General features: G+C 31.2%; 3 protein-coding genes across 4 annotated transcripts in view; 2 read left to right on the top strand and 1 right to left on the bottom strand.

Annotated features, from left to right (window-relative positions):
• Positions 1–4,329: 4,329 nt before the first annotated feature.
• On the top strand, positions 4,330–9,322 carry LOC125817823 (heterogeneous nuclear ribonucleoprotein 1-like). The gene is made up of 4 exons (XM_049497333.1): positions 4,330–4,592; positions 5,198–5,420; positions 6,266–7,421; positions 8,915–9,322. The coding sequence occupies exons 2-4, from the start codon at positions 5,199–5,201 to the stop codon at positions 8,926–8,928; spliced, it is 1,392 nt and encodes a 463-aa protein (XP_049353290.1). The 5' UTR covers positions 4,330–4,592; position 5,198; the 3' UTR covers positions 8,929–9,322.
• Positions 9,323–11,977: 2,655 nt separating this feature from the next.
• Positions 11,978–16,152, bottom strand: LOC125817920 (ras-related protein RABA5a). Of its 2 annotated transcripts, XM_049497424.1 has the most exons (4): positions 15,873–16,152; positions 13,370–13,457; positions 12,586–13,230; positions 11,978–12,444 (listed from the first exon to the last, which is right to left on the bottom strand). In XM_049497424.1, exons 3-4 carry the CDS (start codon positions 12,923–12,925, stop codon positions 12,107–12,109), a joined length of 678 nt encoding a protein of 225 aa, XP_049353381.1. In that variant the 5' UTR covers positions 12,926–13,230; positions 13,370–13,457; positions 15,873–16,152; the 3' UTR covers positions 11,978–12,106. The 2 variants fall into 2 exon arrangements, with proteins under 2 accessions (XP_049353381.1, XP_049353382.1); XM_049497425.1 differs by lacking the exon at positions 13,370–13,457 and having other exon boundaries at positions 15,873–16,105.
• The window catches only part of LOC125817917 (cytochrome b561 and DOMON domain-containing protein At5g47530), a 28,281-nt gene continuing 23,515 nt past the window's right edge, over positions 15,234–19,999 (top strand). The window contains exon 1 of the mRNA XM_049497421.1: positions 15,234–15,239. The gene's annotated coding sequence lies outside the window, so the exon portion shown is untranslated. The remainder of the gene's footprint in view (positions 15,240–19,999) is intronic.

Below are 19,999 nucleotides of genomic sequence, written 5' to 3'. Positions count from 1 at the left end.
TAAAAGGAGATTTTGACTTAAACTTTAAATTCTCAAAGCAGCTTGTGGAAAGATAAATGATTTTTATGAAATGTTTGTAGTGAGTGATATATATTATTAGCTTTTGCATGTGATATAATCATTCATTCAGTAAATATAATTGTGTCCAAAAGCCATATAATGATGCATTGATCAACGGTTGGCAAATTTCTCCGCCTTAATTTGGATTTGTGTCATATAAGACTTAATATTTTTTTATTAAAATATTTTATATGTAAGTTTAAACTCAAATTTTATGATTAAAAGTGAAAGAATTATATTCATATCATCATAATTAATTCGTCCTAATTAAAGATAAAAAATTTAATGGAAGCACAAACATATTATATAGTTTTTTAGGAAGATATTTTATGAAATATTTCCAAGTTGTTTTCGAAAGTATAAAGCACAAATATCAAAGTTGTTATGTTTTTTTATACCCTCTAAAAATGAATTTTTATGTTAATTTATTATTAAATTACGTTGTATATTTCTCATGTGATTGTTAAGCTACGAATTTTTGTTGTAAAATAAATCGTTGATGTTTATATTATGATAGATTGTATATATTACACTTTTTGAGATGCAATTCTTTTATAAATTCTATGTTAACACAAAATATTATATACATTATACTATTTTTTTATGTTAGTATAATTTGGTCGGATTGTATAATTGTGATCACGATTTTTAGTATTATTGTAATGGATATTTTAAACAAATGCTTCAAAAATAAATTAACAAAAATCAGTTCTAATAAGTAATATAGCTCAAAAAGAATTTAAAAAAGGCAAATAACCAAAATTCTTTCTTCGGCACAACAATAATTAATTCTCTAACCCTATAAAAGGGAAGAAAAAAAGAAAAAGAAAAACAAAGTGCGTAAATTGCGGTACATTCTTGGTCACCAAGACATTATCTAAGAAATTACTGTACAACTTTAATCTCCTCCTAATTTAGATTTACATTAAAAAAAATCTTACGTAAGAGATACAACATTTTTACTAAAATCAATTTCATTTCCAAATGAAATATTCAAGCTTTCAATTAACAATAAAAATATACTTAACATTCCACCACGATAATCTTTAATGACATCTCAATTTTCTTAATTTAATAGAAAGGAAAAAAACTATTTTAAGAACCTTAAAATTTAACCATCTTTAATTCTCCACATGTTTGCTTCCAGTAATTCTTCTTTTTTCCTCGAGTATTTTGTAAATACTTTTTCCCAATAATTATCTAGCAACTGAAAATGTGAGGGGTAGTGTTCAAGTGTCTACACGTATTTCAATTAATTTTACGGAATGTTTGTAATCTTCTATGCCAATATGTATCAGATAACCCTGATCGTCAAAGCTAGAACGCAATTAAACTTAAGATCTTATTATTCTCAATCACTTTATTAATCATTAGGCTTAAGTCACATCTTTCGAGGGCAATTCGGCCAAATACTTCTAGTATATGATATATTTAAAAAATAAGTAAACTTTTATTAAATTTTTTTGGAACGTAAACAATATGATTATTCATTATTAAAGATAATTTTAGAAGAGTATTTACGATACCACCACACAACTCGACGATAACAACCAATTGCCTAAAATAGTTGTTGACTTGTAAGGTTAGAAAGTCTTAACAATACTCAGAATTTATTTATTTGTTTATTTTTTTAAAAAAAAAAAAAAAAAAAGTTGTCACTAAAATGAAGGGACGGTTGGTAAGTTACTGTAAATTAGTTGTCATTTTGAGTTTTCTTAAAAAATATATATATAAAAATAATTAGTACTCATATATATAATATAAATATAACTATAATATTCTTTTTGTGTGTATTTTGATTAAATCTAAGTCTACCTGTTTTTATTCCTTTTTTAGATGAATAGGCAAACAAGGAATCCAATCTGTCCAACACACATTTCCACTTTCTTCACATTTTTTTATTCAAAAAGTTGAGATAAATAAGTGAGTTTTCATGTTATATAAATAAAATTCTTATCTTATTCCAAACGCAGTATAAAAGCCATTTCATCTTTAAATATTATAGCTTTTGTCATATATATATATATTTAAATTCTAATCTTGGTTCGTTAATTATTAGAATTAAATTACTTGTCCTTCTATCTTCAATTAGTAAAAAAAAATGCAGGTTAAATTTAGATGGTTTAAAAATGATATTATCGTCAAATTTTAAGTAATAATATAAACTTAACCTTAGATAACTTATTGATAACTCAATAATTTTGTAAAAAGACCGATGAATATCTGAGATGTCGGATATCCCAAGAGCTCAAATCAAACTAACAGAGCAAAAGTGTTATTTTTATTTTTATTTTGGTATTATATATGCTACTAATATATTCTATCAATATATTATTATTATTATTATTATTATTATTATTATTATTATTATTATTATTATTATTATTGTTGTTGTTGTTGTTGTTGTTGTTTTAAGAAAAAATGGTTTTTGACGTAGCATGTGACTTGGTCCATATTTTTTCTGTGTTGCGGTTCATGCCTTTCCACCACATGAAGGGATAATGGAAGCTTGGTATAATTGGAATATTTTTTAATTAATTAATTTCATTTTATTTATAATTAAAGAGCACAAAATTATAAGTCTTCCTTTGTCAATTTTTTTTTAAAAAATAATTAAAGTTGCTAGTAATTTACAAAGTGATGTGTTTGACGTTCATGACAAACGGCGGATCAAAGAGAATAACAATTAGTTAATTTTTACGTTGGCAAATATCTTAAGAAGATGTTTATAATACATTAAGCGAATTTCACATTTGAATGAAGAGAAAATGAAGAGTTTTATAAGGTATCACACAAATTAACATGATACATGTATTTTTTAGATTCTCAATGATAATATAATAAAAAGGACAAATTGGTGGAGATTTTGATTATTTATGTTTCTAAAATTTGATCTTTTTACCATTTAAAGGTAACTCTGGTAAATGATTAATTGTTAAAGAAGCAATGTGTGCCTAATTTAGAAGCTAATTCTCAAGGTTCTTAAGCAATCACTATTATATTAATTATTGTAAGTGGATAAGATTTTCAAGATACTATATAGCATATGTCAAGTAATTTAGGGATAATAAAATTTTTGGTACTTCTGTTAATCGTTTTTGGTAATTATTTATGAAATATGATCAAGTGTTTTTTTCTTACATCACAGAGGAGATGGCATGATTGGTGTCATAATTAGAGATGCTCCGATTAAAGCCTTGAAAATTAAAATTTTTGTCCTTAACGAATATATTCAATATGAATTTAAATTAGTCGGACTAGTAAATTTTGAATACTAAATATTACAAAACAATTTTTAAAAATAAATAAGTTCTTTCATACAATTACGAAAAACCAAATATATATAGAGTTAAAAATATGAAAGAAAAAAAAATAGTAATTAGAAGAATGTAAGACAAATTGTCTGAAAAATTGACAATCAGTGGACTCAATATCAAAAAGTATCTGATAACTAATTAATCCATAATAATGAAAATAAAAAGAAGAAATTTTACTAGAAGAAATTTTATTTGGTTTGTTAGATGAAATCCAATTAGTTTAAATTCATGTATTATACGAGTTATTTTTTAGGGAGATACTCCCAATATGATTTTTTTCATACTCATAACTTAAGTCTGAGATTTCTAATTAAGGGTGTTGTTCATGTTTTCTCACCCCACATTCAGTACTCACATTAAAGTCCGATTAATCTGGATTCACGCATTGCATGAGTCATTTAAGGTGACGCTCCCAAAATGATTTTTTTCATACTCAAAATTCAAATTCGAGATCTTTGATTAAGGGTATTGTTAAGTTAATTTCATTTTTTGGTTTGCCAGCTGAAGTGCGATTAATTCGAATTCATACATTACATGAGTCATTTTTTGGATGCGACACTCCCAATATGATTCTTTCCATACTCAGAATTCAAATTTGAGATCTCTAGTTAAGGGTGTTACTCATATTTTCTTACTCGACATTTGATACTCGCATTAGAGTTCGACAAATTCGACTCATGCATTACATGAGCCAATTTGGGAATGGCACTCCCAACGTGATTTCTTTCATACTCAAAATTCAAATTCGAAATCTCTAATTAAGGATATCATTTAAGGAAAAAATCATTTCTAAATTCAAAAAACTATTTATATAAAACAATATAAAAGTCATCATCATCTTCCATTGTCTCTATATTTTCTCTCACACACAAGAGAGAGGATAGCCAAAGAGCTCTCTCTCTCACAATATATTATACAAAAAAATATATATATAAATATATATATAGAGAGAGAGAGAGTGTTAGCCATTTCAGATGTAAATCAATCTTTCTTACACCACACTCTCTTTTCTCTCTTACCTTTTTCCTCTCCTTCTTCTTCTTCCTCTCTCTCTTTTGCTAAAAATAAAAACTCCATTTTTGTGTTTTGGTGAATTTAGAACGTTTAGAGAGGAAAAAGAGAGGGCCTTTCAAGCCCCTCTTTCTATATATGCCTCTCTAATCGATCTTGAATTACACCCATTTCTCTTCTTGTAGCCTTCTTCACCATCTATTGGTAAAAATTCAATCTTTGATTCATGTTTTATGTTTAAAGTTTTAATCTTTTTGACTTTATTTGAGGATTTTGGCTTGTGGGTGTGCTGATTTATGGTTCTAAACTGTATAGTTTAATGTTTTATGTTATAAAGTTTTGATCTTTATGGCTTTGTAGAGAATTCTGGATTGTGGGTCTGTTGATTCTTGGTTTATTGTTCATGTTTTGTGAAAAGTTTTGATCTTTATTACTTTTGGATGTGTTGATCTTTGATCTGTTGAAGATCAGATGATCTATTGATGTATTGGCATCTGTTGTTTAGAAGCAGTTTTCTTTTTGATGTTTACTTAATCTGCATTTTGATGTTTCATATTGAATTGTTGTATTGATGGGGGTAAAGTAATGGATTCTTGATTGATAAGGTTGTTAGAATAGTTGAACTTGAATTATCCAATTGTAAGTTTGTTGTTGAGATCCTTTGTTATGCTTTTTACTTTGTGAAGTTAGTGATCCGATTTTTGGTTTGAAGAGAGTTGTTTTTAACACTTTGGAGTATTGATCTATTGATATGATTATGTTTAGTTTCATTTTAATGATTATGAGTGGTGGTACCTTTTGATGTGTAGAATGGAAATGGAGCCTGGAAAATTGTTTGTTGGTGGAATTTCTTGGGACACTAATGAAGATCGTCTCAAAGAATATTTCCAAGCTTTTGGTGATGTGATTGAAGCTGTGATCATGAAAGATCGGATCACTGGTCGTGCTCGTGGTTTTGGTTTTGTTGTTTTTGCAGACCCTTCTGTTGCCGAAAGAGTTGTGAAGGAAAAACACATAATTGATGGTAGAACTGTAAGTTACATGTGCCTAATATCTGGAGTATATTCTGTACTTTGTTCATTTGGATTTATTGATACTGAAACTGTTGAACAATTTATGATGAAGGCTCTCAGATGGTTTGTCAGAAAAGAATGGTTATGATGATATAATTTAGTCTTAACTAGTCAAATTTTACTTGTGATGTTTTCCGATGATTATGATTCGTGTTATTTGCAAACTGTTATTAGTTCATGAACAATGACATAACGGCACTGCCAATGAAGAAATTGATGATTCAATCTAATAGGGCAGCCCGGTGCATAAAGCATTCCGCTTTAGCAGACTCCAAGGATGTGATGCACCCTAATGCAAGCATTTTTATGGCCGCCTCCACGGCTCAAACCCGTGACCTATATGTCACACAGAGGCAACTTTACCGTTGCTCTGAGTCTCCCCTTTGATTGATTCAATTTGATCAGTGTTTAATATTACCACAGTTAATGTGATTGGTTCTATATGTTTTAAATTGAATTGGTTAAGTTGACTAGCTTGAGATGAGCTGAACTGAATCGACAGTTCAAACTATCAAATGTTGCATGAAATGAAATGATGGAAATAATTTAATCTTTGAAATAGTACATGGAGATGTAGACAAGAAGCACGGCTAATGCAAGCAAGCAGATTTAGTTATAGGATTTTGGCTATGACCCTTTTTCAATCTTCTTGGACTTTCTTATTAATTACCAAAAAACTTGTATTTGTAGGAAGTTAATGAAACTGTGTTATAAGAATGAGCTTCTGCTTAAGGACTTACGATAACTTGCTAGCTGTTATGGGATACGAATGTAAACATTTTACTGTTTCCCTTTGATCTCCAGGTAGAGGCAAAGAAGGCTGTTCCGAGAGATGATCAACACATTACCAGAAACAATGGTAGTATGCAGGGTTCTCCAGGTCCAGCTCGCACTAAAAAGATTTTTGTTGGAGGTTTGGCATCCTCAGTCACCGAGAGTGACTTCAAGAATTACTTTGATCAATTTGGGACAATCACAGATGTTGTAGTGATGTATGATCACAACACACAAAGGCCTAGAGGATTTGGATTTATCACTTTTGACTCAGAAGAGGCAGTTGATAAAGTTCTATACAAAACATTTCATGAACTTAACGGTAAATTGGTTGAGGTTAAGCGTGCAGTACCCAAAGAGCTGTCACCTAGTCCAGCCCGAAGCCCATTTAATGGACAGAACTATGGTCTTAACAGGGTTAACAATTTGCTTAATGCATATACCCAAGGTTACGTTCCAAGCTCGATTGGAAATTACGGAATGAGAATGGAAGGTAGATACAGTCCTCTTACTGCTGGTCGAAATGGATATTCATCCTTTAATCCTGCTGACTTTAACTTGCCAACAGGCATAGACTCCACCTTGAACCTAAACTACGGTGGAAATGGAACTTTTGGTTCTAATTATGGACGTGGATTCAATTCCTTATACAATGGGAATTCAAACAGGTTCAGCGGCCCTGTCGGGTATGCCCCTGGAAGGAGCAGTTCAATGTTGAATTCAGTAGGATGGAACCTGTGGGACAATGAGAGTCTTAATTATGGAACAAATTCTGCCAACTCTACTGATTTTGTTGGTTCTGGAAGTGGGGCTGCGGGATACGGTACGTTGGGGGGTCTCGGAACAATCTGGGGTTCCTCTTCAATTTCGGGTCAAGGTGGAGGAAATGGTTCTTTTGGAAGTGGCAACATTGCTAACAGTGGCGAAGCAGTTGGGACAGGGTATGGACGAAACTCAGGAAGCAATGCTGTCAATACATCACCTTATTCCTCAGCAAAAGACATTCCTGCTGGAGCTTTTGGGAACTTGTATGGTAATACTGTAGGTGCTTCGTTCTATGAGGACTCAGCCTGGCGTTCAACATCTCCAGAACTAGATGACTCTGCATCCTTTGGTTATGGACTTGGGAACACAGAGTCACTTGGTTATGTTGGTGGTTATAGTGTTGCAAATAGATCAAATAAAGGTAAGAAACTCCTCATTTGTTACTTTTAGTTAATTGTCATGATGTCTTTCTGATGCATGCACTAAACGGTCTGCCACAAAACTCACACATCATTGCTCCTACTGAAAAAAGGGCAGCCATGTGCACTAAGCTCCCCCTATGCGCGGGGTATGGGCATTAAGGGTCTATCGGGTGCGGCCTTACTGATAACAGCAAGGTTAAGGGAGATCACAAATAGAGAATTAAATATTAGAATGCGGAAGCACAAAGAAAAGAAACAAAAAAACTAAATAAAGATATGGAAAATTCGAAGGAAAGATCCACGAATTTCCAAAGATTAGATGTTCTAAGGCCTTGAAAAGATCCAAGTAACAACGTATAGATTTATGGAAGAAATCTAACGCCTTTACTTGAGAAAACGAATCAAAACGATAGATTCGGATCTTGACCGCTTTATGAGTAACTAAAGACAATAATTAGTATGTAGAAACTAATCACCTTCTAAAGAATACCAAAAAGAAACCAAAGATATCACAAGAAGAAGTTACTTTATACCTTAAACTATGAAACTAGTAAAGGTTTAAAGATAAATTCTCAAAGAACAAGTCACAAAGGTTCAAAGAACTCTCCCAAATATTATTAATATCAATCTAAATTGTCTTTAATGAATGAAAAAGGACTCCTATATATAGGAGAAGGGAAAAACGTCCAAGAAGCCAAACCCTAAAAAAACAATTACAAGGAATCCTACTCTAGAAAGGAAATAAAGTAACCTAACTAGGAACAAATTTAGTACTTCTAGGAAAGCATTAAATGGTACTTAGGAGACCATAAATAGACTAAGGAAAATATTAATAACCTATATATAAATAAATAAATAAGGTAAATCCCAACTAGGAAAAGAATCTTGACAATCTTGGAAAGTTTGACTAGTCTTCTCTCAAAACTTGGGCAGAAAGCAACTCTTGTTGTGGCTGATTCTTGGACTCTTCTTGACCTTTTTTGCACGAAATTGGACCTTAAAATTCCTCATCTTGGGCTTGAATTTGGGCCACCAAATAATTGTAGCATTTGGACAATTCCTCTCCCTTGGGCTGGAGCTCTTCTTCCCCAATAAGAAACCTTTGGATCAGCGATTGAAGCCCATTGAGCTTATCATTGAACTCCTTGGTTTGAGATCTTGTTATGGGCCTCCTTGGAGTTTCTAAAGCGTCATCCTTGTCCTTCAATGGAGTAGAGCTTCCTTGGATGCTATCACTTACCTTGCATTTCTCCTGCATTCACCCGGACAAGCTAACCCGAGCTTACTCACGTTGTTAACCATTCATGGGCTCAAGTTGGTTTTGGCAATCCTAATCTGAGCTGCAATTTGGTAATGACATACCATGAACTAAGCTAGAACCAAAGAACACACAACGATGATTTTGTTTCTTGCTATGCTTATACATATGCATTGACCGGTTTGTTTCATTTGCATAACAGTTACTTACATATGCTCGTGATTTGTGATTCAGGAATTGCTGCCTAGGAAGATTTATCGTACGGAAGCTTGGATTTAAGAATGCTTAATATAGATGGAAAATACAGCTTGAGCCAAAGTTGTGGATGTGGATTACTACTCGTATTCTGTTTGAAGAAATACTGCAGTCTAGAGGTACATTCACTTAGAGCTAATTCAGTACCTGCTATAGAAAGAACTTCTCCCAATCGACGTTTACAAAAGAAAGGGACTTGTCGTGTAAGGTTTGAACGAACGTAGATTGTTTAGTATAGAACTTTTCATTTTCTTCGCCTTTTTTCCTTGTCCCTTGCATATGGTTGAGATGTAAAATTGGATAGCGGAATATACTTACGAGAGATAATTGTTCCATTACATTATCTGATGAAAACAATGCAACGTAAAAGCAGATTGTTCGTTCCTTCATCGGATTCTTTTCTTTTCTTTATTCTTTTCTTACTGTAATTCTCCAGCAAACTTGCTGGCTGTTGTTGAAATTTATCTCAATTTCTATCAACTTTTCAGCTTATTTAATGGTGTGACAAATGCTTTCTATCTATGCTCTTAAATGATATTTTTAGAACTATTCTCATATTTATTCCACATACTTCTTGTACACCCCTAGTTGTTTGTCCACATAGAGGTTTGACTATAATAACGTCGTTTATTCGAATATTTTTTTTGCTGCTATAGCAAACATGTAATGTAACATAATAGGTTTCAGAAAAATACTCGACCATTATAACGAAATATTGTTAGAGAGATATAGAAAGGTCTTACTCTATCATTGAAGTCAACAATTCATGCATAACCATCCCTCATGTGTTTATTCATTGTATATGTCAAGACTTGTTTTATGGTTCATTTTTCGGATGACCATTCAACGAATAGTTATTATTTCAGAAAGTTGCTTTGTTTGTTGAGGAAAAAATAGAATAAAAAGAAATACAACTTTTTGAGATAATAACTACTCTCTCTCTCTCTCCAATTTATATGACATGTTTTTTTTTACTCCCTCCGAAAAGAATATCACATTTCTATAATTGAAAACTATTTTGACTTAAAAATTCCTTCCTTATCCTTAATAAAATGATTTATAGCCACTGAAATGGTCAAGTGTTTTGGATTACAAATTTCAAAATTATTGTTTTTTTCTTAAACTTCATATCAAGTTAAATGGTATCACATAAATTGATACAAAGAAAATATTAGATTAGCAATGATCTACGTAATATTTGGCCTCAATTCATTGAAACTTAGGAATTTCGCATAAATACCCAATTATGGGACCATCAGCTTATGTTCACATTTTTGGAACAATTTTAAATATGCAATGTATAAAATTTCATATAGTTGAAGTTCAATCGTATTTGTCTGATCTTCATACATTACAGACATTGTATGTGTAAAATTGTTTCGAAGTAGAAAAATGTGGATAAATTTTGAGAAAATCAAATACAAAGTAAATAGATGTCCAAATAAAATACTCGTAAATTTTTTTAATAAAATAAAATAAATAAATAAAGGCAAAAAATGTTAGAGGCCCATGAAGATATGTGGATAAAGAGTGGATCCCGCATATTTGGTCAGCGGTCCATGGGCTGAAGTGGCCCACTAACGAATTTTAAGCAAATCGACACTACGTAATGGGCATCTACTATTGTGTGTATCCCATGTTTTTTCTCGAGATAATTACGTGTGTCTAAATCATTCGATCATCTAATTTTATAAAATATTTCGAAATTATATGTACTTTATACTAAATCAACATATATTATACACAACATGTATATATTTAATGGTGTATATATATCGTGTGTTGTTCAACAGTTAAACTAGTTGGTCAAATGGTATATATCAGTAACATTACCTTTCTTTATGTTGTTTTTTTTGTCAATTTTTGTAAAGGGAAAATAAAGTTTAGAAATTCCCTAAAATGTGTGGTCAAATATATATTCTTATCCTTATTTCGTGGCTCCATTTACACCTTGGTCTTCTTTTTATTTATTTCCTTTTCAATTAGATACTAACTTCTATATTTTTATTTATTATTTTATATTCAAAAAATCATGAAAGGATATGTTGAAAATCTTAGTCGGAGAAGTGAAAATAACTATACTGAAATAATAGTTGGGTCTTAGTCGCAAACAAGTTAAAATGGAATATATAAATTCTTATTGATCGTGTATCACCATTTAAATTTATCTCGAGCCACCATTATACTAAATAAAAACATTCTAAGCAGCTGCTATATAATTTTAAACCTTGTTTCTAATAAACAAGGAAATATTTCTAACTCTCAAATACTATAATATATTTGGGGGAAAAGAAGATAGATGAATACTATAGGGCATTAATATAGTTCCTCTAAGGACTTAAAATCAAGCGCGTGTTATTAATCATCAGAAGATACGGTGGAATGAATAAAATTCCTTCACTCTTAATCAGATATCTCAAATTTAAACTTTGAATATAGAGAAAACGAATTCCGATATCAAATAAAAGAATATTATAGGACCATAAGGTGGGGGTGACAAATCAAATCAGTTGACAAATGACAGGTAAATTCATTGAATGTATGACATATTTTTGAATGAAAGCAAATAAAATATTATATTGCTAAGTTTCAACATCAGAATAAGGACCAGAATTTATTATTTTTTTCTTCCCTTTTTTGGAGAGGTTTTGAAGTTTAATCCTTAGAGAATTACTTAACAATAATAGTAAAAAAAATTCCTTGGATATAACACTACTGACCTATCACATGATGAAAGTACAAAAGAATAGTAAACGAGAATACAATATAAAGATTCTAAATATGAGAAGTTGCCCTCAGCACCCCCTCGCAAGTGAATTCAAAGCCCTAGTATATAGGTATGGCGCTAACGCTGTACTAATATTTATAATAAAAAATCAGGCTCTGTTCGAGCGAAGAGCCTGATTTTGGCACATAAAATTAGAGAATAAGCATAAATTTGAAAGCACAGATAAAAGAGAAGAAGCTGTAGCAGTGCATTATACAAAAAGCTGACAGCTCAAAAAAAGGTTCTTCTCCACTTGGAATAATTTACAAAAAATTTTTCTAATGGAAGTTTGTTTTCCCATAGCACAGAAATCAATCTAACTTGTTTGTTTTTCCCCCATGATATTTCAAAAGCAACAACAGAAAATGAATTACAACAGGGCCAGAAGATGTTGTTAACAAGAATTATGATGAACAGCACCAACCTTTTTTCGCTTGTGTCTCTGCTTCTTGGTTTTCATCTGCCTGCAAAACCACAGTTTTACCATTTGCCAGACGCCCGGAATCCTTTTTTTGAAGTTCTTGCGATTGCATGACTTTCCGGCTCAAGATATTATAGATCTCTTTAACAACTGTTTGAAAAGCTACAGCTACATTTGAAGAATCCAAAGCTGATGTTTCTATGAAGAATAGACCTTGTGCCTCTGCTAAGGATTTGCCTTCAGCTGTTGTCACCTCCCTCGCATCTTTGAGATCAGATTTATTTCCAACGAGTATCGTAACCACGTTCATGTCAGAATGAGCTGTCCACACAAATAAAGAAGATCAGCAAAATAAACAAATTGCACAACGTATCGACATGGAAATAGCTCAAATAAGCGTTTATCAAATTTAAACTGCAGAGTATGCAAGTCAAACTATTACAACGTTGTCATAAAACTTACTCTGAAGTTCATTAAGCCATCGGCCAATATTTTCAAAAGTTAGCCGTCTACTAATATCATAAACCAGAAGAGCTCCAACTGCACCTCTGTAATATGCAGAAGTTACTGCCCTAAACCGTTCTTGGCCTGCTGTGTCCCATATCTGTGCTTTGACCTCCTTCCCATTTATGTCCAGCTTTTGGGTCTGGAACTCTACTCCTATTGTTGATTTTGAGTTGGGATAGAATTCATCACGAGCAAATCTAGCAAGCAAATTTGATTTCCCAACAGCTGAATCACCAATCAAAACAATCTTGAAAAGGTAATCCTCCGTTTGTGCTTCCTCAGAACGAAACGCCATCTTCTATGTGTAAAATGGCAAAGCTAGAACATCATATTTGCTTATTTTGTAGCTAAACACCAGAAACAAGAAATTTAAAGCACAAATAGGTAGAAGGCCCTCAAGGAAACTTGCAAGGCAATACAAGCATATGTAAGACAAAACACTTTCGCTTAGGAATTGGTTTAAGAAGAGAAGAAAGACAAGGTAATTTAGAATAAGGATTTTCTATTAACCCTGTACTAAACTTCTTCCAGCCGCTGCACCACTGGGTAACTCTTTCCTATTTTATTCAGCCCTCTACCGGACAGCTTATAAATACGTACCTGCATAAGAAGAAAAAAGATAGAAACTTGAAACATCAGCAAAGCATCCACAGTCTACACTTAGCTTCCCATAAAACAATGTGTCATTCTTCAATAGGATATAGTCTAATTAGCATAGGTAAGGGAAAGGAAATTATACAAGACTAATCAGCTGTCGCTCATCTAGTGCCCCGTCCTTGCCACCTCCCACTTCCCTTGCTTCTTTTGCAGACCTTTTAAAGGCAAACCTAGAAGAAAAATGAAGGGAAGTACTACTATAAGACTTTCACAAAATTGTACTTGCAGAATATTCATATCTGGTTGTTGACATAATATAAGAAACCAAAAATTGTTATCTCCAAAATATTCCACTAATTCAAAACCAAGTCACACCAAAGGCAAATTACTCCCTAATAATGCAAAAGGCCAACTAGTTATTACACTATCTGCATTGACTTTTTCTTTTCTCTTTTCCCGCTTCTCAAGGATAAGGGGGTCTGAATGAAGAGGGGAAAAGGTGGAATTTGAGAGAGAGAGAGATGGGAGATAATTCTCAAGGAAATAGAAATATGTGTGGACTACAAACAATGACCATTAAACAGTGATGCTCAAAAAGCTTGCTAACTGTCAGAAACCATTAATAGATATAGTTTACATGAGAAAATACATATAACAGAAAGGGAAGTGTCAACAGAAGAAGATCAATATTTCCTCTTGCTCTCCAGCTGTAGGGAAGGGGAGGAGCCGAGGAGGCTGCCTCTCAAAAACGGAAATGAATACTTGAAACGGGAAGCTAAGTGTGTAGCATTCAATAGAAAGGGATAAAACTGCAAACCAAATTGATAAAGTTATCATGCAGCAAGGACTTTTAACAAAATACAGGGCACACAAGATTTGATGACACCAGAAGAACATATAATGCCCATAGGTTGAAGCAAACAAAATCCAACATTTTCATTGATATAGTCTAAATATCATATATGAAAAATTAAGAATATTTGCCTAAATATTTGTAATATAACCAAAATTTGACCAGTGGAAATATCCGTTAAGCCAGATTTAATCCCTACAATGTACTTGACGATGACACCTGTACCTTGAAAAATCGACTTGCCCAGTTCACAAAGTGCTCTCTCTCTAGTCTTGCAAGATGTCTAAGATCTAACTTTGAGCTATAATTAATAACATTCAAGTGCAGTATTGCACTGTGTTATTAGTTTTTGACAAGTATCGTACAGTGATATTGTAGTTTTTCTTTTCCTCACGCCTGAAAATTAGAACCTGGCCACTAGATGTTGATTGCCCTAGTTTAGATTCTATGATGGATAAAGCTTTTTCAAGTCAATAAAATATACAAATACAACCTTCAGAAATAGCAAACAGATAGTATAAAAAGCCTTATTCAAGGTAGCTGCATACACCTCATCCACAAAATACAATATCAGAAGACCCCAACATTGATGAATACAAAACAATCACTATCGACATATAAATTATGTTGACCAAGAAAGGAAATTGATCCAAGGGAAAGTAGGCATTCTACAATGCTTTGCAATCTATTGACTTCACTCAATAAAGGCTATAAATTTGACGGACATTCTGGTGACCTGAAGGCAAAAATCAATTTATGAGATGGGTCACAAAGACCATGTAGATTTTTAATCCAGGTCAACTTGTGTGCAACTTGACTAATCTGCCACATACCCTTACCTTCCCATTATTACAAGTATCAGCTAATTCTTTTTTTTTGCAGAAGTGGATTTAAACACTGATCTCAACATGGTCCATTCCAATTTTATTAACCAGCTAAATCACACCCTTGATCACTAGTCACAAAGACTAACCATTAACAGGTGAAACAATTTCCTATACGGGACCCACAGAGTTGATAATTTCAATAATAAGTTGCACTTGCATAGACATCTACAACAAAGTTAATGAGGTCAGATAAACAAAGATTTTTAGCAAGTAGACTTTGAAAATGTCAGGTCAGTATGTAATCCTCCATTTGATCATGCCACACATAATGTGTTGGTAAACTTATCCTAACTGATCATAATTGCCCCTTATCTCATAATGGCAATTGGAAAGACTCAACATTGTACATGGACACCACACAATCCCAAAAGTAAACAGTTTTTTATCTGACATCTCAAAACAGTATTTTAGTACCAACATAAACAAATATATCTACCAGACATAATCACAATGAGAAATGACATTATTATTTGACATTTACCCATTAAAGATAGAAAAGACACATGCTACACTAAGTACAATTACGGATTGTTTGGTAGCTAGTAAAGAAGTAACTTATTCATGTAATATTAACTAGTTTATTTTGCAATTTAGAAACACGAATAACTAATACATGTATGAATTATGACCGAATTAATGTATTACCTTATATGGATAAATAAAAGATGGAATAACTAATACCTACGTAATTCTACCCAGCTACCAAACGACCCCTTAATTTCCACCATTCTCATAATGCTCCTAAATCAACAAAAAAAAAAGTTTTAATCTTTCCTTTTCATGAGATTTTGTACAAGTTCCAGCACAAAAAGGAAATTATTTTCAGTTTTCACCATAACAAGCTTATAAACCAGCATAATGTAACTACAAAAAAATCAATAAAAAGAAACAATTTTGACACATACCCACTTTTTTATATGACGAAAGGATCTTCCCCCTTTATCAATCTCTCACGATGTGATCAAATCAGACCCGTTTCTAACCAGATCAATCCACAAAAAAAAAGGTTAAAAAGAGTAATTTTGAGAAAAATGTGTTGAAGAAACACAGAAATCAAAGGATTGTTTCGATTTTTTAATGATTTTTGGAGAGACTGGGTGGGTTTGAAGATCCAGGGAAGAAAGAGCAGGAGAGAGAGAGAGAGAGAGAGAAGGGGCCAAAAGGGGGAAGAAAACCAAGATTCTACAAACTGAGCAAATTTGGAAGGAACAGATGGTCACATTAAATGGGCTTTTTCTAAATGGGTCGGATATTTTTTAGTTGGCCCAATTTGATATACATGAGTTTTACGGACCACAGTCTTGACCTCCAATCGAGCTATGAACACGAGAAGATATGTGGTTAGGGGGGAGAGGGTCACTAGGCCTGCCTTTTCAATCAATCTTTGGCAGTTCAGTGCCGTGATTGGTGCGAGTTGTAAGGAGTCTTGATCTCGATTCAAGTTGGGGGTCGTTTCATTATCGTAATGGGAATGAGTGCACCACAAGACTAGACAAGTTGCTTCCGCTGTGAGATATTTGATATCCGCTTTGTAATCCAACTAATATAATTTCATGTCATTCTAGTGAAGTTGAGAAAAAACTAATCCAATTCGTAGTTGTTGATGTTTATATTGATCGATCATAGAAGAAAAAGTCATTAATTCACTTGTTTTTTTAATTCAGTCAATTTTGATCCGCTCAATTTAATATGTTAGATTGATTTAGCTAAATATATAATCTAAATTAATTCACGAGAAATCTTATCGAAATATTTGTAATTTCTTTTGTTTGTTAGGTTATATTTCCTCCGTTTTAATTTGTTTGTCTAGTTATGACTCGACACGAAGTTTGAGAAAGAAAAAAAAATCTTGTGATAAATTAAAGATGTATAGAATGTATCAAAATGCTCTTTAATCTTGAGATTTAAACATGTGAAATTAAAATTAAAAAGTTGTAAGAATTGAAATCAACATCATCCATACAACTTAAATAATTTTATGTTAAAGCTACTATAATTTTAACAAATATTAATTTTTATATCTCATAATTCAAAAAGATTAATATGTTCAATTACAAGATTTTGAAAGTCGATTTTATTATGTTTCAATTATGAATCCACTTCTATATATCACTCATAAGACTGATATTCAAAGATAAAAATAAATATTCAAAATTTAAATTTTATCGATCGAGTTCAAACTGACGATAACTTAGGTCCGCCCCTAGCAAGACACATGCGCATAGCAAATTAATGTACCTGCAATACTGACCATGTTGTCTTTCTTACTGCTACATAACTTTAATGACATGAAATTTATATACTGAATTCATTATATTTTTAAAATTATGAACTTATCGATTCAAATCTTATTAAAATTAACATAAATTGTGGAATAATTACATTAAAAATATTTGTATACTCATGACTCCATGAGGTAATATGTATATAATGGGCCAGATTTTTTGGGCCCTTATGGATGTGGATAATTTGCACAAAAGGGATACATCGATAATATTTCTATATTCAATTTAGATGTCTTGTTAAAGTATTCATGAATCGTGTTGGATTATCATTTTCAAAGCTGGAAACAAGTGAGGAAAAGAAATACAAAATAGATCAGTATGACTTCACGCTATATGCAACGTAATTGTCGAGTTGAATACTCACAAACTATATGTTCTGATCGCGTATTGCAAGAACAAATAAGTCATTTATCTTGCTCATAAAATAAAATACGCCTATGTTATTTACAAGATATGAAATTAAAAATAAATAAATTACTAAGTAGTACTATGATGGCATTGGGAACTCCTTAAAGCATTTCATCCTTGTCTTAACAAAACATGAAAAATTATCTTATTATGATTAAGTAATTTCGGAAATAATCTCTCTACTTTCATGAGTTAATTGTAAGATGTACGTACATTCTATCCTCCTAGACCCTACTTATGGAATTTCATTGGATATGTTATTATTGTCGTTGTTACACAATCAACAATATTTACCTTATTTTATGATTATTGGCATACCTAAAATTCTTCTAAATCTAAATAACCATAATTTCACTTATACCAATGCCAAATAAAGATGATTACAATATTCAATCAACAAAGTACCCTAAAATAATAGGTTATTATTTTTCTTTAAAACATAGCATTATAACTTTACTTAATCTTCGACACAAATTTATTAAACAATCAAGTATGAAGATTCTATCCACACTAGTCTAGTTGTTCTAGGGTTATTATATATTTCTTAGGTTATTTTATAGTAAAATACAGTTGTATTGATAGTGCAAGGATTTATACTTATTCGATATATTATTTTAATAGTGATAATGTGATATGTTATTTTTACTTTGAATTATTTGAGATATTGAGGTTAAGATAAGGATATTTGTCGTGATAACCTCAATAAATTAGATACGTTAGTATCAAAAGTATAATTGAATAAATTAAAAAATATAATATTTTTAATAATTTAAGCTATAAAGGACAAAGTATCAATGTCAAGAATGCCAAAATACACAGTAAACCCCTAAATAAAGGACAAAAGAAATGTCATTTTCTTGACTAATTTTACCTTTTATTATGTAAACAACATAATATGGACCAAAAACCACAAAGAAAAGGAAGAAATAATTATTAAAAAAAGCATGAATACCAATTGGTTGGGTATAGATATTTTGAACATATGCCAATAGTTATGTTCTTCATGATGTTTTTTTTCAAATAAAGAAATCTTTTTGAAGGTAACAACCACCCACCTAACAAAAAAAAAACATTTTCATACAAAAATTAATTAAAAGGAACTCTTACTTTTTAAGTTTTTTTGGATAACGTTAATATTTTGCCTATAATAAGATTTTGTTCTTAGCTAAATGCTTCTAGTTGAAATCATGATGAAAGATGATGTTTGTTGATGAGTTTAGTTTTAAAAAATAATAAAGTTATGCCTTTATTATCAAATATAATTTTTAGACATAATGATAAATACTTAAATTTAATTGTCATTTTATCCCATTTTTATTAACAACTAATTTTATAGATTTTCAAATACCAAACACAAATAACAACACATGTGCTCCTCTTCAATGATTTGTTAGTTGAATCTAGTCATCAAAAAATTCATTGGAATTCAATATTTTTCATATGTCAATAATCGATTAAATATTATATCTGTATTCATAATTTTTTTAAACAAATTGTAATATGTGCATTTTTAATTTACTTGATTTTTTCTTTGTTTTTCCCAATACAATAAAGTCTTTAATGTTTGGCATCAGCACCAATGCAAAAACAGTTTCCTAGTATCAAATGCATTAAATTTGTTCTCAATACTTATCCCATAAGTCATACTATAATTAATTATTTTTTAGTTTTGGTCTTTTGTGTTTTGAACAATTATCAACTTTGTTAGTTTATCTTTTTCCCTTTGTTTTCTTCTGAAATGAAGGAGAAAAAAAATCTCATTTTTTTCCTCCACTTATCATGGAAAAATGTCGTTATGGTTGATTAGTAAATCATGCGTGTGTATCGATCATTGGTATGTTTTTATATTTTATTAATTTAATTTATTGATTTTTTATTGATCAACAAACTAACTTAATAATCAAACTAATTAAGATATATGCTAATTTTCGTTTTAACCAATAAGAAAATATTTGTCCAAACATATACACACACGATATTCATAAAATAGAAACGAAACAATAGTAAGAATAGAAGTGCAGCACAAATTTCTACATCTTGAAATCCTTCTAAACACTCATACATTTGATGTCTGTTTCTGTTACAGTCAAATCTAAAATTAAGTGGAGAAAAGATAACTAATTTTAGCATATCTATCGTATTAAGAAAAAGCTACAAAACAAATTAGAAGTGAACTCACGATTTAAATTAGTAATTCTATATATAAATTTTTTTTTATTCTAAATATGAAATTATAACTATTGAACACACTTTATAGGAGTTTTAATTATTAAACATACCGTATCTAACCTCTACCTCTAAAACAAATTACTTTCCGAGTTCTATATTAGGAATTTTAA

This window comes from Solanum verrucosum, unplaced genomic scaffold (assembly GCF_900185275.1).
Source record: "Solanum verrucosum unplaced genomic scaffold, falcon-dt-bn FXZP01000254.1, whole genome shotgun sequence".
NCBI lineage: Eukaryota > Viridiplantae > Streptophyta > Magnoliopsida > Solanales > Solanaceae > Solanum > Solanum verrucosum.
Note: the sequence above shows the minus strand (reverse complement) of the source record. Positions and strands in the feature narration are given on the sequence as shown.